Raw genomic sequence first — 24,344 nt, 5'->3', positions numbered from 1 at the left:
GAATCAGGAGTTAGCTGTTGTCTATTGTTCTCCGGTGTGCAGGCGTTCATGGTAGTTGTAAACAAGTGCACGTGCGTTGTTGTAAACAAGTTTGACATGTAGTGAATAGAAGTGGAGAGTGAACAAATCATGTTCTTTTCATTCACTTTTAAAGTGTTAACCTTCGTTCTTTTCGTTTGTAACAAAAGAACATAATTCACTACGCGTGAAACATGTCAAGGTCAAACTTCTTTAGAACAATTGTGAACACCTGCACACCCAACAACAATAGACAACAGCTAACTTTTGATTCCTTTCCTACTGACGAGGCTTAAAAGTTTCCCTATTCCTGTATGAAACTGTTGGTGCCACATTTTTTTTCATATAATTGCGTAGTGTTTTTTCTTCCTTCAAATTTGCTCCCAATAGCTTGTTTGGAATACGCGACCGAACGTACCATCGACAAAATGTACCTACCACCTGACTGGCTACCTGCGAAGGGTCTTCCAATGAGTCTAAAAATATTTGCGATGGGACAAAACGTAACACTTGATGGTTTTGCTGTATTCCATCACACTTTATCCACGCTTTGGACTGGCAAAATTACTATATACTGCATATATAACTGTTTTGGCGTGTTTAAAATCAGCTGTGGTTAAGCTGTCGACCACATTGTTTCTTTTGTTTCATCTTCTCCTGTTTTTTTTTCGATTTTCGATTTAGTTATGTCAGTTCTAACCTAACCTAGACTTACCTAACCTAATCTAGCCTAGCCTAGCCTAACCTAACCTAGCCTAACCTAACCTAACCTTTGTCGTGTAGGTTGCCTAGAGTATCGTTCTAAATCTTGGTAATTGGCGTGTCTTCCTCTCGAACTCTTTTCTTCGCCTCTTGCATACGCTTCTTCACATCTAACTGAGCATCATTCATGACTCCACAAACGTGGTCACTCGACTGGCCACTAACCACTTTATTCTCTTTTGATTTTAAGTTCAAGCGTTTTTCCTTGAAGTGGTACGTTTTGTCGCGGAGTAAATATCTTGAACCCCTCCAGGGAACGCCGCCTTAAAGTAGCACTGACCGTGCGGGCGGAGGGGTTTGCGTGCTTTGTTGAGGCTGAGAGCTATGCCAGCGGCAAATTTTTCTACCAGCAGGGTCACCCATGCTGGACAGGTCTCAGAAGAGAAGCCAGACTAAGGCGTTCTGCAACGTCCCATCTTACCTAGTATAGCCTATCCTAATATTCCTACCCAGTCCCAAACAAACAAATGCGAACATCTGCATCTGTGTCCCACATTGTGGAGTGGCAAGTGCCAAGGCCTAAAGATGGCAGCCCCATCATGGCACTCGGGCTCAGAGGGCCAATAACCCACTACCCTTAAAATAGATTATTAAAGAAATCAAACGAGGAAATAGCCGGACGGACAAACTGTTGACGACCTTTGGACTTAAAAAGAAAATTGTAGTGGTGTTTTGGAATGTTAGAACATTATATGAGGCAGGAAAATTGTAACAAGTAGAAGCAGAAATGGAGAAATATAAGTTGGACATACTGGGAATGAGCGAAGTGCGTTGGAATGAATTTGAGAGATGAAAACATCTAGTGGTATGACATTCCTCTATTCAGGTAGACCAAATGAAGATGATGAACATCGTAATGGAGTAGGCATACTCATAAACAAGAAGACTGCTCGAAGTATATTGGACTGGAAGCCTGTATCTGAACGAATAATTATGGTCAGATTACAGGCAAAGGTTAGAAATGTGAGCATCATACAATGCTATGCACCTACAAACCAAGCAGAAATAGAAGAAAAGCAAGAGTTCTACAAAGAATTACAAGACACTATAAATAAGGTTAAGAAGAAAGATGTTATTATTTTAATGGGCGATTTAAATGCTAAAATTGGCTCAGAAAATGTTGGACTGGAGCAAGTGATTGGCAATCATGGTCTAGGTGATAGAAATGAAAATGGGGAAATGTTTGTAGATTGGTGTGCCTCAAATGAAATGACTATTGGAGGTACACTATTTGCACATAAAAATATAATAAGATCTCTTGGGTATCCCCAGATCATAGAACTCAAAATCAGATTGATCATATAGGTATAAGTAGGAAATGGAGAACGTCTTTATTAGATGTGAGAAGTAAACGTGGAGCAGACATTAGCAGTGATCATCATCTTATGGTAGCCAGTTTTAGGGTAAAAATTATGGCCGCAAAGGAGAAATTTAATAAACAAAGCAGAAAGTTTGACATTGGAAAACTACAGAATAATAGTGTAAAAGAGGACTTCAAGTTGCAACTTCAAAACAAATATCAAAAACTAGGGGAGCTGGATGGTGATGAGGTGGAACAACACTGGGAAAAGGTGAAAAATACATTTACAACGGTATCAAAAGAAGTTGTGGGATATAGAAACCCTAAGAAAAAGAACTGGATGTTAGAGGAAACTTGGAGGAAAATAGAAGAAAGGAAACACATTAAGTAGAAGATTAATATGTTTAAAACTAGGAAAAAGAAAGCAGAATTACAAGAAGAATATAGGAAAAAAGATCATGAAGTGAAATATAGTGCGCGAGCTGACCGTAGAAAATGGACCAGTGAGTTAGCCGGGAAGGCAGAAAAAGCAGTAAATGAGGGAAATATGAAGGAAGTATACCAAATTACAAAGATCTTGTCTCAAAAGAAAACCATACGGAATCGCCCAGTGAGAAATAGAGATGGAGTACTCCTTACGAATAAGGAAAATCAGATCAATAGATGGAAAGAACATTTTTCAGAAGTATTAAACCAAACCATAGAAGGAACAGAAGATTTGCTTGAAATACCGGAAGAAATGCCAGAATATGAAATAGAAGATGAAATAACTACAAAAGAACCAACAAAAGAAGAAATTAAAAAAGCATTGAGAGAACAAAAGAGTGGTAAAGCACCTGGAATTGATAACATTCCACCAGAAATTCTTAAGGAAGACATGGAGATGACAATAGAAATATTACAACCACTTTTTGCAAAAATATGGAAAACAAAATCAATACCAGAAGATTGGAAAAGAGGTTTACTAGTAAAATACCTAAGAAGGGAGATATTACTAACTCCAATAACTGGATGAATAACACTACTTTCAGTTCCTAGTAAAGTTCTAAGTAGAATTATTTTAAACAGAATTATAGGATGTGTTGAGAAAAAGATCCGGAGAGAACAAGCAGGCTTTCGAAGCAACCGTTCCTGTATAGATCAGATAAATACACTGCGTATTATTATAGAACAGAGTATGAAATACTTCTCTAATATGTACCTTATATTTGTGGACTTCCAGAAAACATTTGACTCTGTAAATAGAATGAAAATGTGGACAATTGTAAAAGAATATGGCATTCCAGCACATATGATTGATCTTATTAAAAACTCCTATGATGGTTTCACATGCCAAGTTGTGCATGAGGGAATACTTACGGATCCAATACCAGTTTTTTCAGGAGTAAGGCAAGGATGTATTTTGTCACTAACAATATTTCTGATGGTAATTGATAAAGTAATGAAGAGGGTAACGGAAGGAAAAAGGAGAGGTATAAATTGGAGTCTCACCCAACAGCTAGAATACTTGTGTTTTGCAGATGATGTTTGTCTGCTGTCTCACATATACCGTAATATGGAAAAGAAATTAGGAGATTTGGATAAGGAAGGGAAAAGAGTTGGTTTAAAGATAAATAGTACAAAGACGAAATCATTAAGAACAAATGTAAAAAAGATGGAAAATTTCCACTTGAATAAGGAAAATATTGAAGAGGTTAAGGAGTTTACATATCTGGGGAGTTTGGTGACAAATACAGGGGGAACAGAAGATGATGTTAGATCAAGAATTAGGAAAGCAAATGTGGCATTTATTCAGCTATATAAAGTTTGGAAAGCCAGAGAAATTTCAATAAGAACTAAGCTGCGATTTTTTAGAACTAATGTGAAGTCAGTTCTCCTTTATGGATGTGAAACTTGGAAAGTAACGAAGAAAATTACTGAAGATCTACAGACATTCATGAACAGATGCCTATTATGTGGTTTCGGATCAATGGTGCGGCATTGCGTATGTATATCTGAGCCTGCATCTGGTGCCTATAGTCAAGACGAGAGGCATCGCAAGCACTCTATGAGACATACGAAATTAAATATGAGGTTAGTAATGACCTCGTCCCGTAGAATATCGTTAGAATATATGAAGAGTTGGGGATACAAAGGACGAACTCCACAAATGTACATTTTTAAGAAAATGTGTTCAAGTTCTGAGTCATGGGTCGATACAGCACAAAACTTTTGAAATTATGTAGGAAAACTTTCCCATCCACTCTTACAACAATTTTGTTTGAGTTCGCCCTGTGTCTCACGACTTGAGACAAATTCTTCTGAAGATGTCCGTATGTAGAGTTCGCCCTTCGTAACCGCAATGCCTCATATGAACATCCAGGAAGTAAAACCGATCCATAGGTCTGTTCAAGTAAGTGTCCCAGCGTGTCACAAAGGTATGGATAGCCTGAGTGAAGAACATCCGTGGTTGACTGCGGAACCAATCTTCACCAGCGTCACGGACCTCAGCATAGTTGGCGAACCGGCGTCCCTTCAGATGTTTTTTTACTGGCCACAAGATGTGGTGGTCGCAGGGCGACGATCGAGGACTTCCCAGCGGAAACGCTGCAGCAGCTCACGGCACATCTGTGCAACATGAGTGCGTGCATTGTCGTGCAACAGAATATCTTCATTTGGTAGCATGCCAGGTTGTTACACTTGATGGCCAATTTCAGTTTGTTTAGGGTAGTTCAGTATGTGGTTGTGTTGACAGTCCCGCCTGCGTCCAGTCAATCCAAAAGCAATGGGCCCTTCTCGTAGAAGTTAAAAGTGAACATAATTTTTCCAGCTCTGATGGAGGAATGAGCCTTTTTTTGGACATTGTTAGTTGGGATGCCTCCATTCCATACTCGTTCGTTTTGAACGTCCCTCTGCACATGTAAACAACACACTGCGCCGTCAGACCATACCAGTCTGCTTTCTTACGTACAACGCCATCTACCAGAGCAAACACAAAGCTCTGCGTAGTTAAGCTACCACGCTACGACAAAAGTCTTAGTTTAATTTGGGCAACCCTTATACTTCATTGCACACAACATCAACGGCATTACAACTTCAGGCAGAGAGAGATAAGAAGATATTGAATTTGTGCAAAAATAACCCAGTTTTTTGTATCACTTTAAACTAAACTTTACTGTTTAGAGTAAAGTTTAGTTTAACTCTAGAATTTAAAGTGCAAAAGTCCCTTTGTCGAGTTATGCTTATTGTTGTAGTTTCGTTGTTCTTTCTTCATTACCTTAGACTGTCAAACGAAGTATGGATATAATGCACATGCTAGCGATTTTATGGAATAAATTAAAAATTGGATGTAATGCAGAAACTGCTCACAATACCAATCAACCATTGAATCAGGTAACCGTCAACTAGTATACAACTCAACGTTCGGTCCAAAAAATTCATAACGTCCATTAGAGCCTTGAAAATGAAGATAGTCTTCCATTGACCACAGTCAGTTCAGTGACGCAGATCTACACCAAATAATTCGAAAGGGTGTAGGAGAACTAAGCGTTGACCATTCAACTAGTGATCGACTCTTGCTCACTTTGAAAGAAAAAAATCATAAAGCGTGTGGATTGAACTGAAGGAGAACCAAAAACTTTGTCGATACAAAGTCTGAGATACTCTTCATTTGTGCAACAAAGCGATCCATTCTTTAATTGAATTATGACATGTGGCAGGAATGGTGCCTCCATTACATTCGAGAGAGTTCTGCACAAAGGCTAGACCGAAGTGATGTACTACACAGTGTTACGACCCTGCGTGGTCGCCATATTATATTTTGTTAACAAGGTTTGGATAAAGAATACATGCTAAATGTCCCTGCGAGGCGTACGCTTTTAGTTTAAATGTATTCTGTAAACGTTAACTGATCCACCTCCAAGTTATTTAGCTTCACTTATTATTAGACCCTGCGTGGTCGCTGTATTCTGTAGAGTTATCAATTATTATCATCTACACTGTTCAACTCTTTGTTTAGAATTGCAGAGTCTTGCGTGGCCCATTATTAATTGTATTGTCTGAATGCACACAGTTTTAGTTTATTATGACACGTGCATCTAGTGATTTTCCCAATAGTGATTTCTCAATGTCCAACCTTGATAATTCTCAGTAAGGAGTTTGCAATATGTAAAAAAAATGAGTTAGCAACCGCGTACTTGTAGTTAAAATTTTCACCGATCTTGCGCCACCGCGAGTATAAAGCCAGCGCAGCGAGGCCCGGAGCTCAGTTGGCTCCAAGATGTCAACAGGCAAACATTCAGCGTTAACTGGCCTCCCAGCCTGAAGACTAGAAGCCATCCCAGAATGACGGAAGGAAGGAGGAAGAAGAAAGAAGAAGAAGAGTCTAGCAGCAACCTACCTACCTGGTCCGCTCGCTTCGGCTGATAGGTGGACAGGCTCTTCCTGCCCGGCTTGTCTGGGAGCACCCGGACCTTTCCTTCCTAACTTGCCGCCCCTGCATAGGAGACACCGGTTGGCTAGCCAATTCCCCGCTAACGCAGGGGTGTGTCGCGGTATCCTTTGATCCTTTTAACCAGCGCCCGCTATTCGGGGGTACCGATTCGTTTCGGCCAATTCCGGCTGTGGTTGGGTACTAAGCGCAACCTACTCTCTCTTACAGGGAAAACAGTGACGTCAACGGCGACCAAGGCCCTAAATAAAATTAGGTCCCCATATCCCCCCTGGCGCCTCACTGCGAGGAATAAATTGGATGATCCTTGCCCCCCTTTATCTCCTCGAGACCAAAAGTGGTGCACATAAATACAGGTGCGAGGTAAGGGTTACAGGTAAAGACACGTGTGTAAGTGTGCTAACGGACACCCTTGTGTTGAGATTATTATAAACATTATACATACATATAAACCTGGTATAACCTATCTTTACACCCAGCAAGCCCTGAGATAATTCTGAGTCCATGTTCTACGACTGATAAGCAGTTAGCACGTATGGGTAAACTTTTGCCGTCCACCTAACTGCAGGGTTTAGTGTGTTGAACGCAGCCAGTGCCTGTACTCCTGCGCTGTGTTGCTAAGGTTACGTTAGTGCTGTGGGCGTGGGAGGACGTTGAAACAGAAGTTCAATAAAAAGAAATTTGTGATTACTGTTTAGTATAGTCGTTAAGTGGAATCTTCCAACAAACATCTTGATACATTGGGAGACCATCACAGCAGAAAAATACCGCCAGAGAAAGTGACGGAATGCAAAGGGATGTGCACCTTTTACGTCTGCCATTAGCTAATCGAAAGAGACCGGTACCTTTCCATGAAAACGCACGACTGCAGGTCTGGTAGATAATCCTGCAGAAATTGAAACACCATACTCACGAAACTTACATTGTCCAGTTTACTCATCAGATCTGTCTGCAAACGATTACAACTCTTTCAAATATATTGACAATTTCTTGAAGGACATTTTCGATATCTAAGCAGCGGTTCAAAACGCCATTGACCAATTCATCTCTCCCTGTACTCCAGAATTCTACGTCACCGTAATAAACACTTGTTTCTTGTTGGCAGAAATGTGTAGGTTCTGATTTTTTTTTCTTTATGAACGTTATTCTAAACTGAGAAATACGACCTTGAAGCGGACGGTTAAAAACTACAAATATTCTTGCAGCAACCTAAATTCTAATATATTTGAACAATATTTTAAGTAAACTTATTACACTCTTGAAACAATTACCCAAACAATGAATATGATTCTAATATAAAATTAAATCAAACAAAAATAATATTACATACTTTAAAGTTCCATTAACTATTCTTCATTGCCACAATGTTTAGTGTAACGGTATATTATTGAACAATATTTAATTTGTAAGCCAAAGTTGTATTATTATATAAATAAATATTAATTACAAAAGACAATAATATTCTTAATACAGCTACAGTTGCTTGAAGATGAGTGGTATTCATCAATTCCTTACCTTTGTGTGAGAGAGAAACAAGTTAAACATGATGTCAATAATGCAATCTTGCGTGGTATTGTAATAACACTCAACTTCATTATGAGTGGCCTAAAATAGATAAAAAAGATGAATAAATGAGTGTGTGGGGTGTGTGTGTATACACACACACACACACACACACACACATATATATATATATATATATATATATATATATATATATATATATATATATATATATATATATATATATATATATATATATATATATATATATATATATATATATATATATATATATACAGGGTGTCTCATAAGTAATAACTCAAACTGACACAGGTGAAAGTAAACGATCATAGAAGCAAAACAGTCTCAGTAAACATTGGTCTGCAAACGAGCCATTTCCGAGATAATCGCGAATGTGTGATTACAAGCCGCCACTGACTTCATTGTTCGTAAACGTCGCACTTGTTGGTAAAATGTGTATAATGTGTGCGAATGTGTGGTTACAAGCCGTCATTGATTGAATTTTGTAAACATTGAGTGCTTTACTCCTTGCGCGGTCCGAGGTTTGCTCTTTGCTTACAAAACAGAACATTTCCGAGAGATGGCGTTGTAATCAAACAGAACATTTCCGAGAGGTGACGTTGTAATCAAACAGAACATTTCCGAGAGGTGGCGTTGTGTGGATACAATCAGTACACAGTATAATCGCACTGTAGGAGTCACGTCAGTCATGCTGGATTGCTTAGTGAAAATGGAACCTTACAACAACGAAGAGTATGCAGATATGCATTTTGTGTTTGGTTTGGCTAACGGCAATGCACGGAAGGCTGCACGCTTGTACCAAGAAAAATATCCTGCTCGAAGACACCCCGAGAGTCGCACATTTACTTGAGTACATCAGCGCCTCAAAGAACATCGGAGCCTCAAACATGGTAGGAGAGCAGGTACACCTGCACGCATTACACCTGAAGCTGATGATATGGTGTTGGAAGCAGTAGATCACTCTCCAGGAACCTCGACGAGGAGAATTGAAACACAAGTGCCAGAAAGCCTAAGTAGTGTATGGAGAATTTTACATCGCAATTCACTCTACCCTTACCAACGAGTTCAGTGTCTCAGTGATAAAGATTGTGTTCCTAGAGTGACGTTTTTTCAGTGGATGCAACAACAAGTTGTACTCAACCCTCGTTTTGCAAGTAACATTTTATTTACAGACGAAGCGGGGTTCATACCCGATGGTATTTTTAAATTTCGTAATTCTCATGTTTGGAGTGTAATAAACCCACATGCTATTCATGAGACACCACATAAGCAACGTTTCTCATTGAATGTGTGGTTAGTTGTACTAGGTGATCGTCTCATTGGACAACACATTCTTCTAAGAACACTCAATGGACCGAGGTACCTTCGGCATGATCTTCCAGGATTGCTTGAGGATGTTCCCCTTGATCTACGTCAGAGTATGTGGTACATGCATGATGGAGCACCAGCACATTTTGCTGTTGCTGTGAGACAACATCTAACACGCAGATATCATCAAAGATTGATAGTTCGAGGCGGGCCTGTACCGTTGCCTCCAAGGTTACCGGATCTAAATCCTTTCGATTTTTGTGCCTGGCGTCACCTCAAAAGCGTAGTGCACAACACTCCCGTTGACACGGTTGAAGAACTAGAAAGGAGAATTGTACATGGTTGTGACCAATTCCGAAATGATCCGGGGGTGTTCGAAAGAATTCGAAACTCAATGCGGAATCGCGTACAGTATTGCATCCAGATGGAAGGACAACACTTTGAACATCTCCTTTAACAGGTACGAGTGTACAGTAATTATAACGTAGAACATACGTACGTACTAGTAAAGTAGTGCTGTATTCTTTCTTAAAGTAAGTAGAATGTTCAATAAAAGCAATGAGGTCTCTTGATTTCTCATACTGTATCAGTGGTAGCCCGCGTCTACTATGATGGGTAGTGCCTACGTGATCTAGAAATCGAAAAAAATCTCCGTTAGCATATCAATGACAGGAATCTAATGAAATAGTAATTTTAAATGGAATTTTGTTTAATAGAATTTGCATGCAGACAAAATATCAATTTTCTAAACAATAGTCACAATCTGAAATGCTTTACTCACCGAGATCCAGAGAGGAAAAGGCCTGCATTCCTCGCGAGACAGTCAGCAAGAGCGATAGATGAAGTTCATCCTGCGTTCCTTTTTGTTTGCGAATAGATCGATCACTTTCTTGTTAAAATTGTCTATGTTGTTCACAAAACTTTTCTCGCAAGAGAGCATGCCCAACGACGCGAGTCGTTCTTCTTTCATTGTGTTGCGTAGAAATGTTTTTATTCTCTTCATCATTGAAAAGCACCTTTAAGCTTCTGACGATGACATTGGCATTGTTATTAGTAATTTGAGCACTTTAGTGGTTTCTTGAAATGTATCGCATAATTCTTCGTTCATGATGAGAGAAAGGAACGGAACAGTGCCAGACACCACTTTCAATTCTGGTAATTCTGGTCGGGAGTAGCGTACTTGGAGTTCACTTTTTAGTCTTTTGTCTTCTAAGAACGGGTACGCTTTGGTCAATTCTTTTAGGTGCCCATCGAGGAAGTGTTTTAAATGATGTTCAAATTCCTGCACATCGAACAAATTTGCCGCCGCAAGGTGTGTCGTGAACTGAAATCTTGTTTTCATTTCGGACAAAATGGTATCGCATACTTCCAGTGCTTCCTTCTCTTCTCTTGTTGTCAGAATGTACTGTCCTCTGTCTTTTGGGTGCACTTTTTTCACTGCTAGTTTCCAGTTTAACGGAATCGATTACATTACCAATTTGCTGCCTCACTGCCTGTATGCATGTTTCGAAGTTTTGTAAACACTGGCGAGCTTTTAATGAATCGACTTTCAACCTTTGCAGTTGGCTGAAGATAATTTCTACGTGCGCCATTATGTGATGGAAGAAAGTCGACCAAAACACGAAGTTCGCTTCGCGCAGCAACAGCTTGTAGGATGAGGCTTGGGTGAGTGTGGCTTGCAGTGTTATGTCATCGCGGTTCTGAATTGTGTCCATGACGGTAATGAGGTCTTCTCTGTACTCGTGCACCGTGTTCACTCAGCGAGAATGAAAGTTCTATCGCGTCTGAGATGTCCGAGGCAACCTCCTGCGAACGATCTCGTCCAGAATTGGCGTTCTCTGCGAAGAACTGGAGAAAAACAACAAATCGAAGACAGATTAGCGAAAAAGATTCGCACGTCCCTATTGATAGAAGCTGCCTTTGACATCAGTAAATTCATTTGGTGTGCATAGCAATGGATGTAATTTGCAAAGGGACACTTATCTTTTATTTGCTTTTGCACTCCATTGATGCGCCCACTCATTACCAATGCTCCGTCGTAACTTTGTGCGATCAATAAAGGTGAATTATTTCTTATAATTGACTCAAGTTCTTGAAGGATGCATTTCGAAATAGCATTTGCAGCGTGTCCACCTGGATTCATGAATTTCCAAAATCTTTCGACAGGGTTTCCTCCAACTATGTAACTCAGTACAATAACAAATTGATATTGGTTAGACATATCGGTGGTTTCGTCAGCAATAATCGCTATGTAATCTGCACCTTTAATCTCTTCACGAACTTCGTTAGGATACACTTCCAACATGCACTGAAGCATTTCGTTCTGTATTGTTTTCGAAATGTATTTAGCAGCGTAGGAACAATACTGAGCTCTATCAAGGTGATCTTTCAAATCTTTATCTAATTCGGAACTGAAGTGAATTAACTTTTGAAAGATGCCTTTATTTTCCGATTGTTCTCTCTCATCATGACCCCTCAAAGCCAATTCAAGGGCGCCACAGAAACGAATACAATTTACTATCAAATTCAACACATACCTGTTTCTGTCCACATGTTCATTGTGCTTCACAATGGATTCTCTGTAATACGAACTCAGTCGAGCTTCGATATTAACGTTCCCCAACATGGATAAACTCACTACATTGTTCATGTGTTCTGTTGATTTCTCATGAGCTTTAATTTTCTCCCACACATGCACAATAGCTGTAACACCCCCTTTAGTCCAGTGGAATTCTCCGCCGAAGAGTACACTCAGAAAACAGAACTAGGCCATTTTCTCTTCACAACCACATAACCACTTGTTCTTAGAATATATGCCACTATTGAACTTTCGACACCTCTCGACTTTACCACTCTTTTGTGTACAAGTGATGTTTAAATCTGGCGTGAGCCGGCCAAGATGCTTAACTTTTAATTTATCCTCATATGGTAACGTGGAAAACGAGGTATGTAATAACGCACTAATCCGATTCATCTTCACTCACTACCCTACTGTTTGTACACTATCGGACACCTTTCACTCCACTAAAAGCACAACAATTAGAGCAACAAAGTCGAACACGGAAATAACGCTTTGCTTTGTTTTCAATTCCTCCACTCTAGCAAGGCACATCAACAACCAGTGTTAATAACAACTACAATATAATTAGCGCTAAGACTCCCGTAGCATCTGCTAAATAAAAAGTGGATCTAAAAATTACAAAATCCAATGTACAAAAATTGAATTCTATCACCAAGTAAAGTTCACATACTAAGTTTCTTGCGTATTTTTATTAAAAATATAACAGTGAAAGATCCTATGGTGTTGCGAATTTCGTTTGATATTTCGAGTTATTTTTTTCTTTACAACAGATATGTACTATGTTTTCGACTTCCAGTTGGAATTTTTTCCAAAATAGGCTGGGTGTCTTATGACCAGAAAGGCTACCCCCCTTTTCCCCGCAACCTTGTTTTCAGCTCAGACTTCTTCAACCCTCCGCACATGTGTCAACTTCGTTAGACCAGCTACAGCGCCTAGTAGGCCAGCTCTTGGAGGGCACGGACCGTTCGTTGCCTTGAGACTCGCGAGGATAGAAACAGCTGGCGATGCGGCGAAGAGGTTGGGGCTGTCGTCAGCTTGGCCGATTGCGAGATTCAAATCTCCTTGTCTGTAAATTATAAATGCATTATTTTAACAATACCTTGGTGGGGTATGCTTTTCTTCTGAGGGTTTGTGCCATGGCACGGTGGCTCTCACCTTTTAGCCGCCGCTGTACTGTATTATTGGTATTTTATCAACTAATACGAAATTTACAAACACAAGTCAGTGACGGCTTGTACCCACACATTCGCACACATTATTCGCATTTTACCAACTAGGACGACGTTTACAAACAATGAAGTCAGTGGCAGCTTGTAATTAGTGTTGCCCACGAGGCGAAACATGTCTCTTCTCGTCTCGTGTCCCGTCTCGAAAACGAGACGGGATAAGCTTTTCAAAATTAGGGACGGGACGAGACTGACCACCTGTCTCGTCTCGTTTTCGAGACGAGACGGCTCGTGAAAAGTCTCGTCTCGTCTCGTCTCGAAAGTTCTTGAAAAAAATACAAATAAAATAATAAATCAGTTGCGAATATTTATTTACATGGAATAAAGTATTTTCTTTGGAAACCCAAATTAGCGTCTATTACATTAAAAACGGCTATCTTAATTAGTTTTTATACTATTCCGAAATCCAGTAATACTTCCATTTTTCAATGTATTCAAGCTTAGTAATTTTATGTTGTAATAGTACTCCAGAAAGAACTAAATACCTATTCAGATATCTATCTGTAAAAATATTGTGAGAGAGAACTATTCTCGATAATTTCTTTGAATGGAAAACTTATGAAAAATATTGTAAACCTTACAAAAAATACGAAAATTGCGGGCTTTCTTTGCTTTTCCATAGTAAGGAAATTTATTATTTGTTTATCCTTAAAACAGCTTAAATATATTTAACGCCTTTAAAGTAAAAACTACTGCTATAACGCGAAAACTACAGTTAAGTGAGACATACAATAGGTATCGTCACAACACGATTATTCCCACACAGGGAATAAGGAATATTCCACATAAAATCTTGCCATCTAATGAACGAACCCAAAGCAATTTTTGTAGTCTTCTCATGGAAGGAAGTTATTCTTAACAGGTAACTTCACTTGCTGTTTGTAATATTACCCCCATCCAAACCCCCTCGCGGTCAGTAACTCTTTTCTCTAGGTATATTTCACCGTATAAGTTTTTATTAAGCATTCTGTATGTTTAAACATGAAGTTTCCCAGCGGAGGAAAAATTCCCTCCCTTCAAAATATTCGGCGAAACGGGAATTCCTCTTTCGGCGAAATTTCTCCTTGAATGGGAAATATGATATAATGTGCCTCTGTGTAATAGGCGAAACGGGAAGACACGGAAACTAATTCGCTCTTGAAGTTAGTCATTTATTATTCTAAAAAAATACATGAAACTACACATAAAAATACATGGTTATTGATACAATCATCTGAAACCTTATTTAAATGAAAGCTTACACTATTTTGAACAAAAGAAAAGAAACGTGAAGTTCTACGGCAAACCTAATGCGTGTCATTCAAAGTGGAGCAGCAAGTGGCGTACACGGAGATTTTAAGAAGCGCGTAACTTCTAAACCCCTTAACGAATCTAAAAAAAATGCCATTTTTGTCATCAGCATTAAAAATTCTATAAGTATACCGAATGTCAACAAAATCAGGGATGGTGGGTGACATGGCTTGAATGAATTGACGTGGAATGAATCAATTACGAAATATTTTATATTGTCTCTCCTCCCTTCCCTTCGAAAAGAAAATCCTGCGGATGTTAATGTCTGGAGGAGAGTTACATATCACTGGCGTAATTTAAAGTGCTGCTTACGCTGCAATACTGCTAGAATTTATTAATGTCGTCATTATTACTATTATTAATAATGATTTTATAACGTCCCATTATTATCATCATTACGTCCCTGCCTAAATTCGTAGCCAGAAATACGATTGATTGATTGAGTTATTGTTTTAAGTCCACTTTATGCACAGTAAGGCTAATCGGGACTGGACCTACAGTTTAAAGTGAGATCCGAACCACTATGTGCCTTGCCTCCACCACGTATCGAACACGAATCCCTTAATTACAAGGCAACGACGCTACCACTGCGCCATCGGGGAAGCCCAGAAATACGAATAAAACGCGATCTTCTTTCTTCAGGAAAGCAACATCTTGACAAGCCCTAAGACCAGCACAAAGCTTGAATGGAGACAATACAACAAGCTTGTTAAAAAAATGTTGGCGCGAAGGTTGTGGACAAGCAAGGCGGCACTGCGTCCCAAATACTCACTTCTGAACTGCCATCATAAAATGTTCCTGCGAGAGGACAATCCTCACTGTATGACCCCTTTGTATCGAACCTCACAAATTGCAGGGAGCGGTCTTTTGTGCTTTAAGGGATCGAGGGAAAGATGGAGAAGATAAAGGGAAGGAAATGACAATCAAATGGTAGAGAAGACTTATTCATGGGTTGAGTTATTGTACCCCTGATGTTTGAGTGCACCGTTTCTGTAAGGCAATACGCAAATACGGTAAAAATTTTCCCTTCCCCAGTAAACCTTTGTTTCCGATTCATTTTGTTCATTCTGCTAGATTTTGCTTCTATCCAGTGTGCCAAGTACCAGAACGGTCCAATGACCTCGCTGCCCTCGAGCAAACAATAATAACTATACTGAGGAGGTAGGAGGGCTTGGGGGAGGGAGGAGGGGCAGATGCAGGAGGTCGAAGAAAATGTAGCAGTTTACTTACATGATGACTCGTGAAAGTATTTGTTATTGCCTGTTTGAAAGAATGAAAGGTATGAAATTAGTAATATTTTTCTTGTTCGCTTCGCTCTCAATATAGGTAAACGTTTCTAATAAGTAACAAGTTATAATTGTTACCCCAAAAAACTTTGTGTATGTGTGCGTGTATGTAATATGATTTGTTAATGATGACATACTGGATACCAAATAATGTAAAGTGCTCCCCTGTGCTTTTCACCACGCCATGAAGGAAGTGTGGAGTTTGGGCTCCACACTTTCTTGATCACGGCCGAAGGTGGGGTGATGTGATCAGCACCACACCACTGACCGCCTTTACCTGCCAGAGTTTCCTTCATGTACCCACTTTATACGAAGCTGGGTAGGCGCCGGAGCCGCTCGAACAGATTGAAGAAATCCCGGTTCAGCCCCGCCGGGGATCGAACCCGGGCCTTTCGGGTGGCAGTCAGACGCCCAAATGACTGAGCTCTAGGACACCAAATAATGACTAAAACTATATGCGGGACTATTTTGAAAATCCTAAATAATTAAAATCTGAAAATGTGTTGTGTTTATTGACGCATATAAATTATTCTCAGTTTTAATTAATAATGGTAATTATGAAAATATTACGTTGTGGATTTGTATTGCATTTGTAGCTGTGTTGAAACATAAATGTAATAGTTTTGTCTTTCCGGAAACTTAATTTCAAATATCTTGACAGAACAAACATGCAATCCACAGGAGGATTCTCCATAATGAATAGGAAAAATCCTGCACAGAATAATTTATCAGATGCCACGAAATTAGCTTAGCACTTCCACAGTGGATACAGTTTCGATAAAATAGAAGAGGTTGTCATTGGGACAGGCAGAAAGTAAAATACATTAACAAAAACTGAAAAGTAATAGTTTAATAGTAATTACATAAATTGATTTGCTTCCTGAAAATTCGCCAGTATTCACCGTATATATTATATAGGCTACATTTCGTAGTAGATTTATATAATAATGCACTATATATGTAGCAATATTGTAATGTAATATAATGTACAAATAATACATATAATATATATATGTGGGGGTGTAATGCACCCATAGAGTTATTTATCTTTACTGTCTGATAATATTTACATAGGAACAAATTTCACATCTCCCCCCCCCCACCGAACTGATCAACCTAGCTACGTCCCTGCCTCCCCCCGAACCAAAGTAACACGACAAGGTGTACGTGTTCCTTGTCGCTGAAACTTAATATCGTGCATAGTGTAGCCTCGGTCTGTTAGTTGGTAGTGCATATGGGGTGAATATTTGCCTATATATTGAAGGGGCTCGTGTTGATTGTAACTTCGGTGCGAACTCCCCGTGCGGCTTGTCGCCTGTCGCTTGTTGCTTCGGTCTGAAAGCTCCCTTAGTGTATGATGGATATAAGAGTTGATTGAAGGCAGAAAAACAACAAAGTAGATTTCATTCTCTATCTAGCTATTTATAATCAACGAACATTATATTAAATATTAATATCCTTATGGTTAATGAACCTTATTTATTCTCACTATACAGTGAACAAAATATTTTAAGGTTTTACCCAATTTCGGAAATAATATTTTGTGATGTATCCCAGTTTTAACTTTTGTTGGCATAATAACCTGCATTACTTGTACGAGACGAGACGAGACAAAACTAGACGGGGCGAGACGAGACGAGACAGAACCGTTCGAGACGAGACACGGGACGAGACAGACGTATATTTTCGAGACGAGACTGAATTTTCACGAGACGGAAAGAGACAGACCAAAGTCTCGTCTCGTGGGCAACACTACTTGTAATCACACATTCGCGATTATCTCGAAAACAGCTTGTTTGCAGACCCATGTTTTCTGATACTTTCTTGCTTCTATTATCGTGTACTTTCACCTGTGTTTATTTCCGCTATTACTTTTGAGTACAGCGCCTTGAATAACGTAGTGTTGAAAACGGCACTGTTCTGGCCTCTCTGGCTGGTTCCACTCGAATATGATACCGCTAGAGGCGCTGGTGTCGGTACACGTGCATGGCATTCGTCTGCTTATAATGGAAGTAACTGGAGTTTTCGCTGCAACGTCTGATTCTTTTACATGAAGCATTTCTAAGAATGCGATAATTGATACGATATTTGGTACAGTGGTCGCGAAAATATTAGCGGACATTCTAGACAGTCGACCACGTCCTGTTATCGTCATACTTTCGTTAATAATACGGGAGAAAAAATACGCGTGGAATGCTCTTGGCAACTAAATTTTTGTGTATGAATTAGGTTCATTATTATTATCATCATCATGTCTTTAAAAATATACACACTGAAGCATTTGTATTTTTTATATTTACTGCCTCTTTTCTTCAGCTTTAAATTAATCGCGGCGATGATGATAATGATGATTGCATGAAACGACAAGGGGAACCCCACAAAACTTTCTTAGTGCCATCGACGTAAGTGTAAGGAAACTTTCAAACCAATGGGACAAGCGACACGGGATGTTCACGCTGTCACACTAGTGACACACACTTCCAGACTGTAAAATAGCATTCATTGCACATGCGGGTCCAAACAGCAAACGATACGTTCATATGGTGTATTCGCGTGCTACTGGTTACTTCGGTCGGAAAGCTCCTTAAAGGAAGGGTGTTCAGACCGTAGCGACGCGCTACAGGGGAAGTTCCCACCTAAGTGACAGGCGACATGGTGCCTTCAGTCTATTAGCAAGCGTTCCCTGCTAATTGTGGGAACAACAGATAGGCGACACGATAAGCCACACGTGTCACTTTGTCGCTTGTGCGTCGCTCGAACTGGGCCATTTCCTCAATAGCGTGCAACATGTGCTGTGGTTTGTTGTACGAGCATGCGCGATACAATGAGTGTCTTGCTTTAGGGAGATTGCGCACCAAAGCGACAAGCGGCACGCGACACTTATCGCTTGAGGATTTCACCAACCGCACGCTGGCCTGTGCTTCCCGTCATGCCGCTACGCTGTGAAATGTTGCTCTTGATTGGCTCGTTTCCAAGCAACATGTGTAGCTTCGGTATGAAAGTTGCCTTGAACCAAAGGACCCGTGTCGCTTTGCTGTGAAATCCTCGTATCGTTTGTCGCGTGTCGCTTTGGTGTAAAATCTCCTTGAGGAAACGGTGGAGTCAGAGCTTGTGTTCCTACGGTTCGAAAGCTGCATTGATTACGGACTGCTTGCTTCCAAGCGACATTTGTGGTTTGTCGCCTCTGTATGAAATATCTCTCAGGATACTATTTATATTCTAATAACAAAGAAAAAAACCTGTAGTACACAATCCAACACCTGACGTCGGGAATCACTTTGCGATGTTTCCTCTTGTGTTACGCATGCTATTTATTTATTAATTTTATTTTACTGTTCTTTCCAAATTAATGCCGTTTCGTGACTGCAAATCACTCCACAAATATAACTGTTTCCATCAATTCAAGTACCGCCTTTCAAGACAAGCAAATCTACACAATATATTCCAGAAACTAACTAAGCCGCATAACTTTCATAAGAAAATTAGCACTCGCACTGATCGCACTTCCATCTATGTTTTCATCCGTCTCGGCACTAGTTTCTTGGGTCGTTTTCCACACTACGTTATTCAAGGCGCTGTACTTTTGAGACACCCTGTATATATATATAGCTGCTGAATCGATACACAAGAATAAAGCTTTCAAAGGTAAATTTGGATATATTATAGTACATTAATATGGATGATCAGTTGCAGTTGTGTGTGTGTCAACCAAATTTTTATAAACTCAATCATGACATTTATATAATTACATTATCTATGTAACAGCCGTTACTACTTTAAAGAAGATCATCGAAATTTTTTACGGTATTTGGATGGCAGCTGATATTGCTTTTATATCGTCAGGAATCCTTTCAATTTTACAGAGAGCACGAATTCACTGTCACAATAGGATCGGGCGGTTGCAAATGGAACGCAGACATGGAAGTAGGTTCTGTGATAACAGAGACCTCAAGGCAATAATAGCATGCGCTAACTGGACGAGTCCAGTTGCAAAATAGGGATCACGACTGCAAGTGGAACGGAGATCGAGAAGCAAGTTCCATGACAATCGTGTGTTTCTGCCACAACATTCAAGTTCCAAACTTTGTAACATCGCCCTAGTTAAAAGCAAGCGATAGACAACCGATTCTCACAAACGAAATACTGATTTGTAACTGAGAGCGTTCTTTGTGGAACTTTTCTACCCATTTCCCCTTTAGAGCTTGGATTCATTCCCTCAAACTAGTGCACAAGTGATCGAACAGTACACAAACACTTTTTAAACGTGACTAGAAACTCACCAAACACTCGTACAGCAAAGCCCCTGTCTATCCGCACTGCGACAGTTGATATTGCGTTTAGTGACATAGTGCATATCAGACATCACGGAAATTACCTGTTGGATATTTAATGCTTTATTTTAACAATATCTCGCCCGAAAAGGCGTCTTGCATGAAGAAATATCATACACAATATAGCATGTGGACTGATAATAAATAATTATATGCACGAACACAAACAACATTCCACTCCTTCCACACAATCGATGTGTTTGTTATTTTATGTTGGTTCGCTACCACGCAAGGGCAATCGATGAGAAAGAATAATGAACCAATGAAATATAGTGTAATAATATATCCGTACATTACTTAAAGTTCGAACCTCGGACTCCTGGCTTCGTAATGTGTTGTGGTACCATCTCTTCCGACACGTAGAAGCAAGCGTCTGAATAATTTGATCACACTTGGAAGAACGTTGATCAGATGGAATTAATTAAGAGACACTTTCTGATAGTACCGCAGTTCGAACCCGGAACCTTTGCTGGCGAACTCTTAAATCTTCCGCCGCGACGACAAGGGTCCCGGGTTCGAATCCCGGTCGGGTTTATCATTTCATCACTCATCCCCATCTTTGCAAATTAGCCAAGAGACACAAAACGCGAAGTAAAATAAACTAAATCAATCAAATTAAATCTTCCGCCGAACTTTTCGGTCATCGAGGTGGCACTGATATGTGTGTGTGTGTGTGTGTGTGTGTGTGTGTGTGTGTGTATGTGTGTGTGTGTGTGTGTGTGTGTGTGTGTGGGTGTGTGTGTGTGTGTGTGTGTGTGTGATGGTGTGTGTGTGTGTGTGCGGGTGTGATTTTGTGTGTGTGGGGGGGGGGGGTGTGGGTGTGTGTGTTTGCGTGTGTGTGTGGGTACGCAGATATAATCTTCTTAGGACCGGCGTATCTTTAAACACCTTTCTTAACGGAACCAAAAAAAATGTTGGGACTTTTTGCCGGTCCCAATAAGGAAAAGGCCATTTCGAGACTCCTGAGACCCCTTGCGACCTGTACGCGAAGTATTTCGAAGGTACCAAAAAGTTCATATTTGTTGAATTAGTGTTTATGTGGCTGTGTTACACTCTGCCACCTGCTGGTGAAAGCTCGTACCTTCAAGGCTGTGTAAAACTGTGGTGTTTAATCGCATCCCTTGGTACCGTGAAGTGTGGGTGTGTAAAATCTTGGATCTATTTCGCATGTACTGGTACCGAACATCGCAGGGGGTTGAGAGGCAAGGAAAGGTTCGTTCGGCGGCCGCCGGGCTTCCCCGCTCGCCTGGCCGTCCTGTTGCTCCCGAGCTGTCAATGTTGCCAACTTAAAACTTTGGAACCAAATCTGTTCTTCTATTATACTTTATTCCTATACTCGAACAATACTCTACAAATGTGACTTTTGTATGTCCCATAACAAATTATCAGTTGGTTTTAATATAACACTAGTAAATGCACTATAAATGCATTTCTAAAGCACATTTTCTACCATTGCCAAGAAACAAATAGCAGAGCTTTCAGACTTTATTGGTAACATCTCGTTACTTGTTTCGGTCATGCTGAAGAAAAATGAATTGATAACGAAATAATAATAATAATATATTTTTAAAATAAATAAGAATGGAGATTTCTGTTCAAAAGTGACAACCGACGGGGCAATAGGGGTGGGGGGTTATATCGAAGTGACAAGTGACACAAGTACCTTGGTCTATATGCAAGTCTTCTCATATCCGCCAACAACAGACCAAGACGACATGATGCATAACATTCATGGAACTTTCAGACCGAAGTGGAAGGCGACAAGTGACACGTATCGCTTTGAGACAATTGCAACACTAATGAATTCAACATTTCGAAACAAAGCAATGTGACAAGTTTAACGTCTCCCTTATTGCTTCCGTGTTGCACAGAATGGGCAGTTTTCTAAATATCGTGAATTATGTCGCATCGGTCTGGTGTTCGGGCTTTCGCATTTTAATGCTTTCTGATAGACTAAAGTGACCCGTGTGTCTTGTCACTTGTCACTTCGTTGTGAACCTTAATTGTCACTTGCCGCCGTTGTGTGATACTTGTTCCCTGTAGCTTCGGTTTGAAGTCTCTCCGTAAGAAACCATTCAACCGTGGGCACGACCCCAGACGGGAGAAACACGGCAACGCTCATTGCGAGAGACACGTAAGCGACACATGTTGTTTGTCGTGTCGCATTGGTTCGAAAACGATGCACGGGTCCCAGGTTCGAATCCTGGCCTGGGCATAGATATTTGTGAGTGTTTATTCATCAATTTCATCATGTCATCAGTCATCCCCATCTTCGCAAATTAGTCAAAAGTGGCATAAAAAGGGAAGTAAAATATAGCAAAATAGCATTGGTTCGAATGTTTCATTTATATTTTATCGAATATTTCATATATATAAACGCTCATATTAAGAATAACAGTGTGTACAAACTAAGGAGTTCATACCGAAGTAACAAGCAACACGCACCTCTTAAGAATATAAGCAAGCATTCAGTGCAGCTGCGCTACCAGAAGACGCCACCAGATTAGAACGACGCAATGCGACTCGACATGTGCACCTTGTCATGTCACTTCGAAACGTCACATATACTTTTGAGTGTTTGTTTCCAAGTTTATGCTTCGCTTCTCACTTTGGTCTGGAAGCTCCCTAAACTCGTACAGGATTCGAACACAGAATCCACAGTGTAGAGCACGGAGACAAGTGTTCATACGTCTAAAAGCTAACTGCTTGGTCTGAGTCCTTAACTTCAATGTAGTTCTTTTTCTAACGACCGTGTTTGGCAACACTGTTGTTTTATGCGATCCACCTCTGCGGCCACTGCGCCGTGCATGAGTTTTTTTGCTACGTTGCCACACTTTTTGGCGTCTTCACTTCCCGCCCTCTCTGCTTAAAGTGCGACTTGAAAAGTTGATAAGCTCCCGACCTGACAACGTCGCGGGGGAACACAAGCACGCTCCCCTCTTGCAGAAAACGATCACCGCGACCTGCCAAGCTGCCTTTTATCACGTTCATCTATCTCTCCATTGCATATCAGCTTCACAAAGTAGGAAACCCATCATTTCGTATGTTGAAGTTGATACAATTCCATTTAAGTTACATTCTGTGTCCTGCTCATGTTGTCGTGTTGTTTATGTGCGTGTATTCAAGAGAAAATATAAATAGATAACATACAAATTCTTACGCAGGGATATTCGAATTATTATATGCGTATCATCCTTAATGCACATTCTTACTTACATAAAACAACAGAGAGGACAATGAAATAAGGGTATCTTTGCTAATGTTCCCCAAAAGACAACTTTGGGGAAAGGGGAAAACCTCGAGTAGAAAACATTGATTTTATTCCTTTATGATAAATAATGCCTGGAAACTACACACGTACTTACCATCTACGATCATAAAGAAAATATTAATTCCATTAATTTTAAAATGACAAGGTAAAATAAAACTATATAAATACTCTTCCCGTTTCTAAACGTGAATAATATGTAGATGTTTATTTGATTGAAATTAAAATAAATTATGTAATAAAGTAAAGGGTCAACATAAAATTCAGTTTTAGTAAAAGGAAGCGTGTTCATTTCCTTAGTGTGGCTTTATTGAGACAACATTTACGAAGTTACACAAACAAGTGTACTTAGAGGAACAACGAAGCCGTAGGCATAGGTTATGCCATTAAAATGTGTGTTGGCGAGTGCTACAAAAGGTAAAGTTCTTTCTTGTGCATTTTACGGTGCTACCTTTCAAGCAGAAGATATGGCTCCACACATTCTCGATCACGGCCGTACTGTGGGTGATATTATCAACAGCACGCTCCGTTGAAGGGATAGTAAAAAATGAAAGCTATGTAGTTAAACTTCCCCTTAAAACGGTATATGCGGTGGAGCCATATAGTGGTTCGGAACCCACTTTAAACTGTGGGCCCAGCCCCGATTAGCCTAACTGTGCATAAAGTGGAATTAAAACACCAAATCAATCGATCAATCAATCAATGCGTATATGTTCTCATTCAGTAAATTCGACTCTATTGCAGCTGCCGGCCCTCATGGCGGAGTGGTTCGCACATCGCGCTACGTCACCAGGGGTACCGAGTTGGAATCCCGCCCTGAGCATGGATGCTTGTGAGTGCCCATTCATCAATTTCATCATATCATCACTCATCCCCATTTTCGCAATTTAGCCAAAAGTGGCACAAAAAGCGAAGTAAAATAAAGCAAATCAATCGATCAATCTATTGCAGCTGACCTTCGTGGCGGAAAGGTTAGCACAGCGCATTACGACGCTACTTG

General features: G+C 40.1%; 2 protein-coding genes across 2 annotated transcripts in view; one reads left to right on the top strand and one right to left on the bottom strand.

Annotated features, from left to right (window-relative positions):
- The window catches only part of LOC145992410 (glycine receptor subunit alpha-2-like), a 159,596-nt gene that overhangs the window by 34,211 nt on the left and 101,041 nt on the right, over positions 1-24,344 (bottom strand). The window lies entirely within an intron of this gene.
- Positions 1,570-2,085, top strand: LOC145992409 (protein CFDP2-like). Its single transcript, XM_083128791.1, has one exon. The coding sequence runs from the start codon at positions 1,570-1,572 to the stop codon at positions 2,083-2,085; it is 516 nt and encodes a 171-aa protein (XP_082984917.1).

This window comes from Lepisma saccharinum, chromosome 9 (genome assembly GCF_977018435.1).
Source record: "Lepisma saccharinum chromosome 9, izLepSacc3.1, whole genome shotgun sequence".
NCBI classification, from domain to species: Eukaryota; Metazoa; Arthropoda; class Insecta; order Zygentoma; family Lepismatidae; genus Lepisma; species Lepisma saccharinum.
The sequence above is the reverse complement of the archived record's forward strand: the minus strand, read 5'-3'. Positions and strand labels throughout refer to the sequence as shown.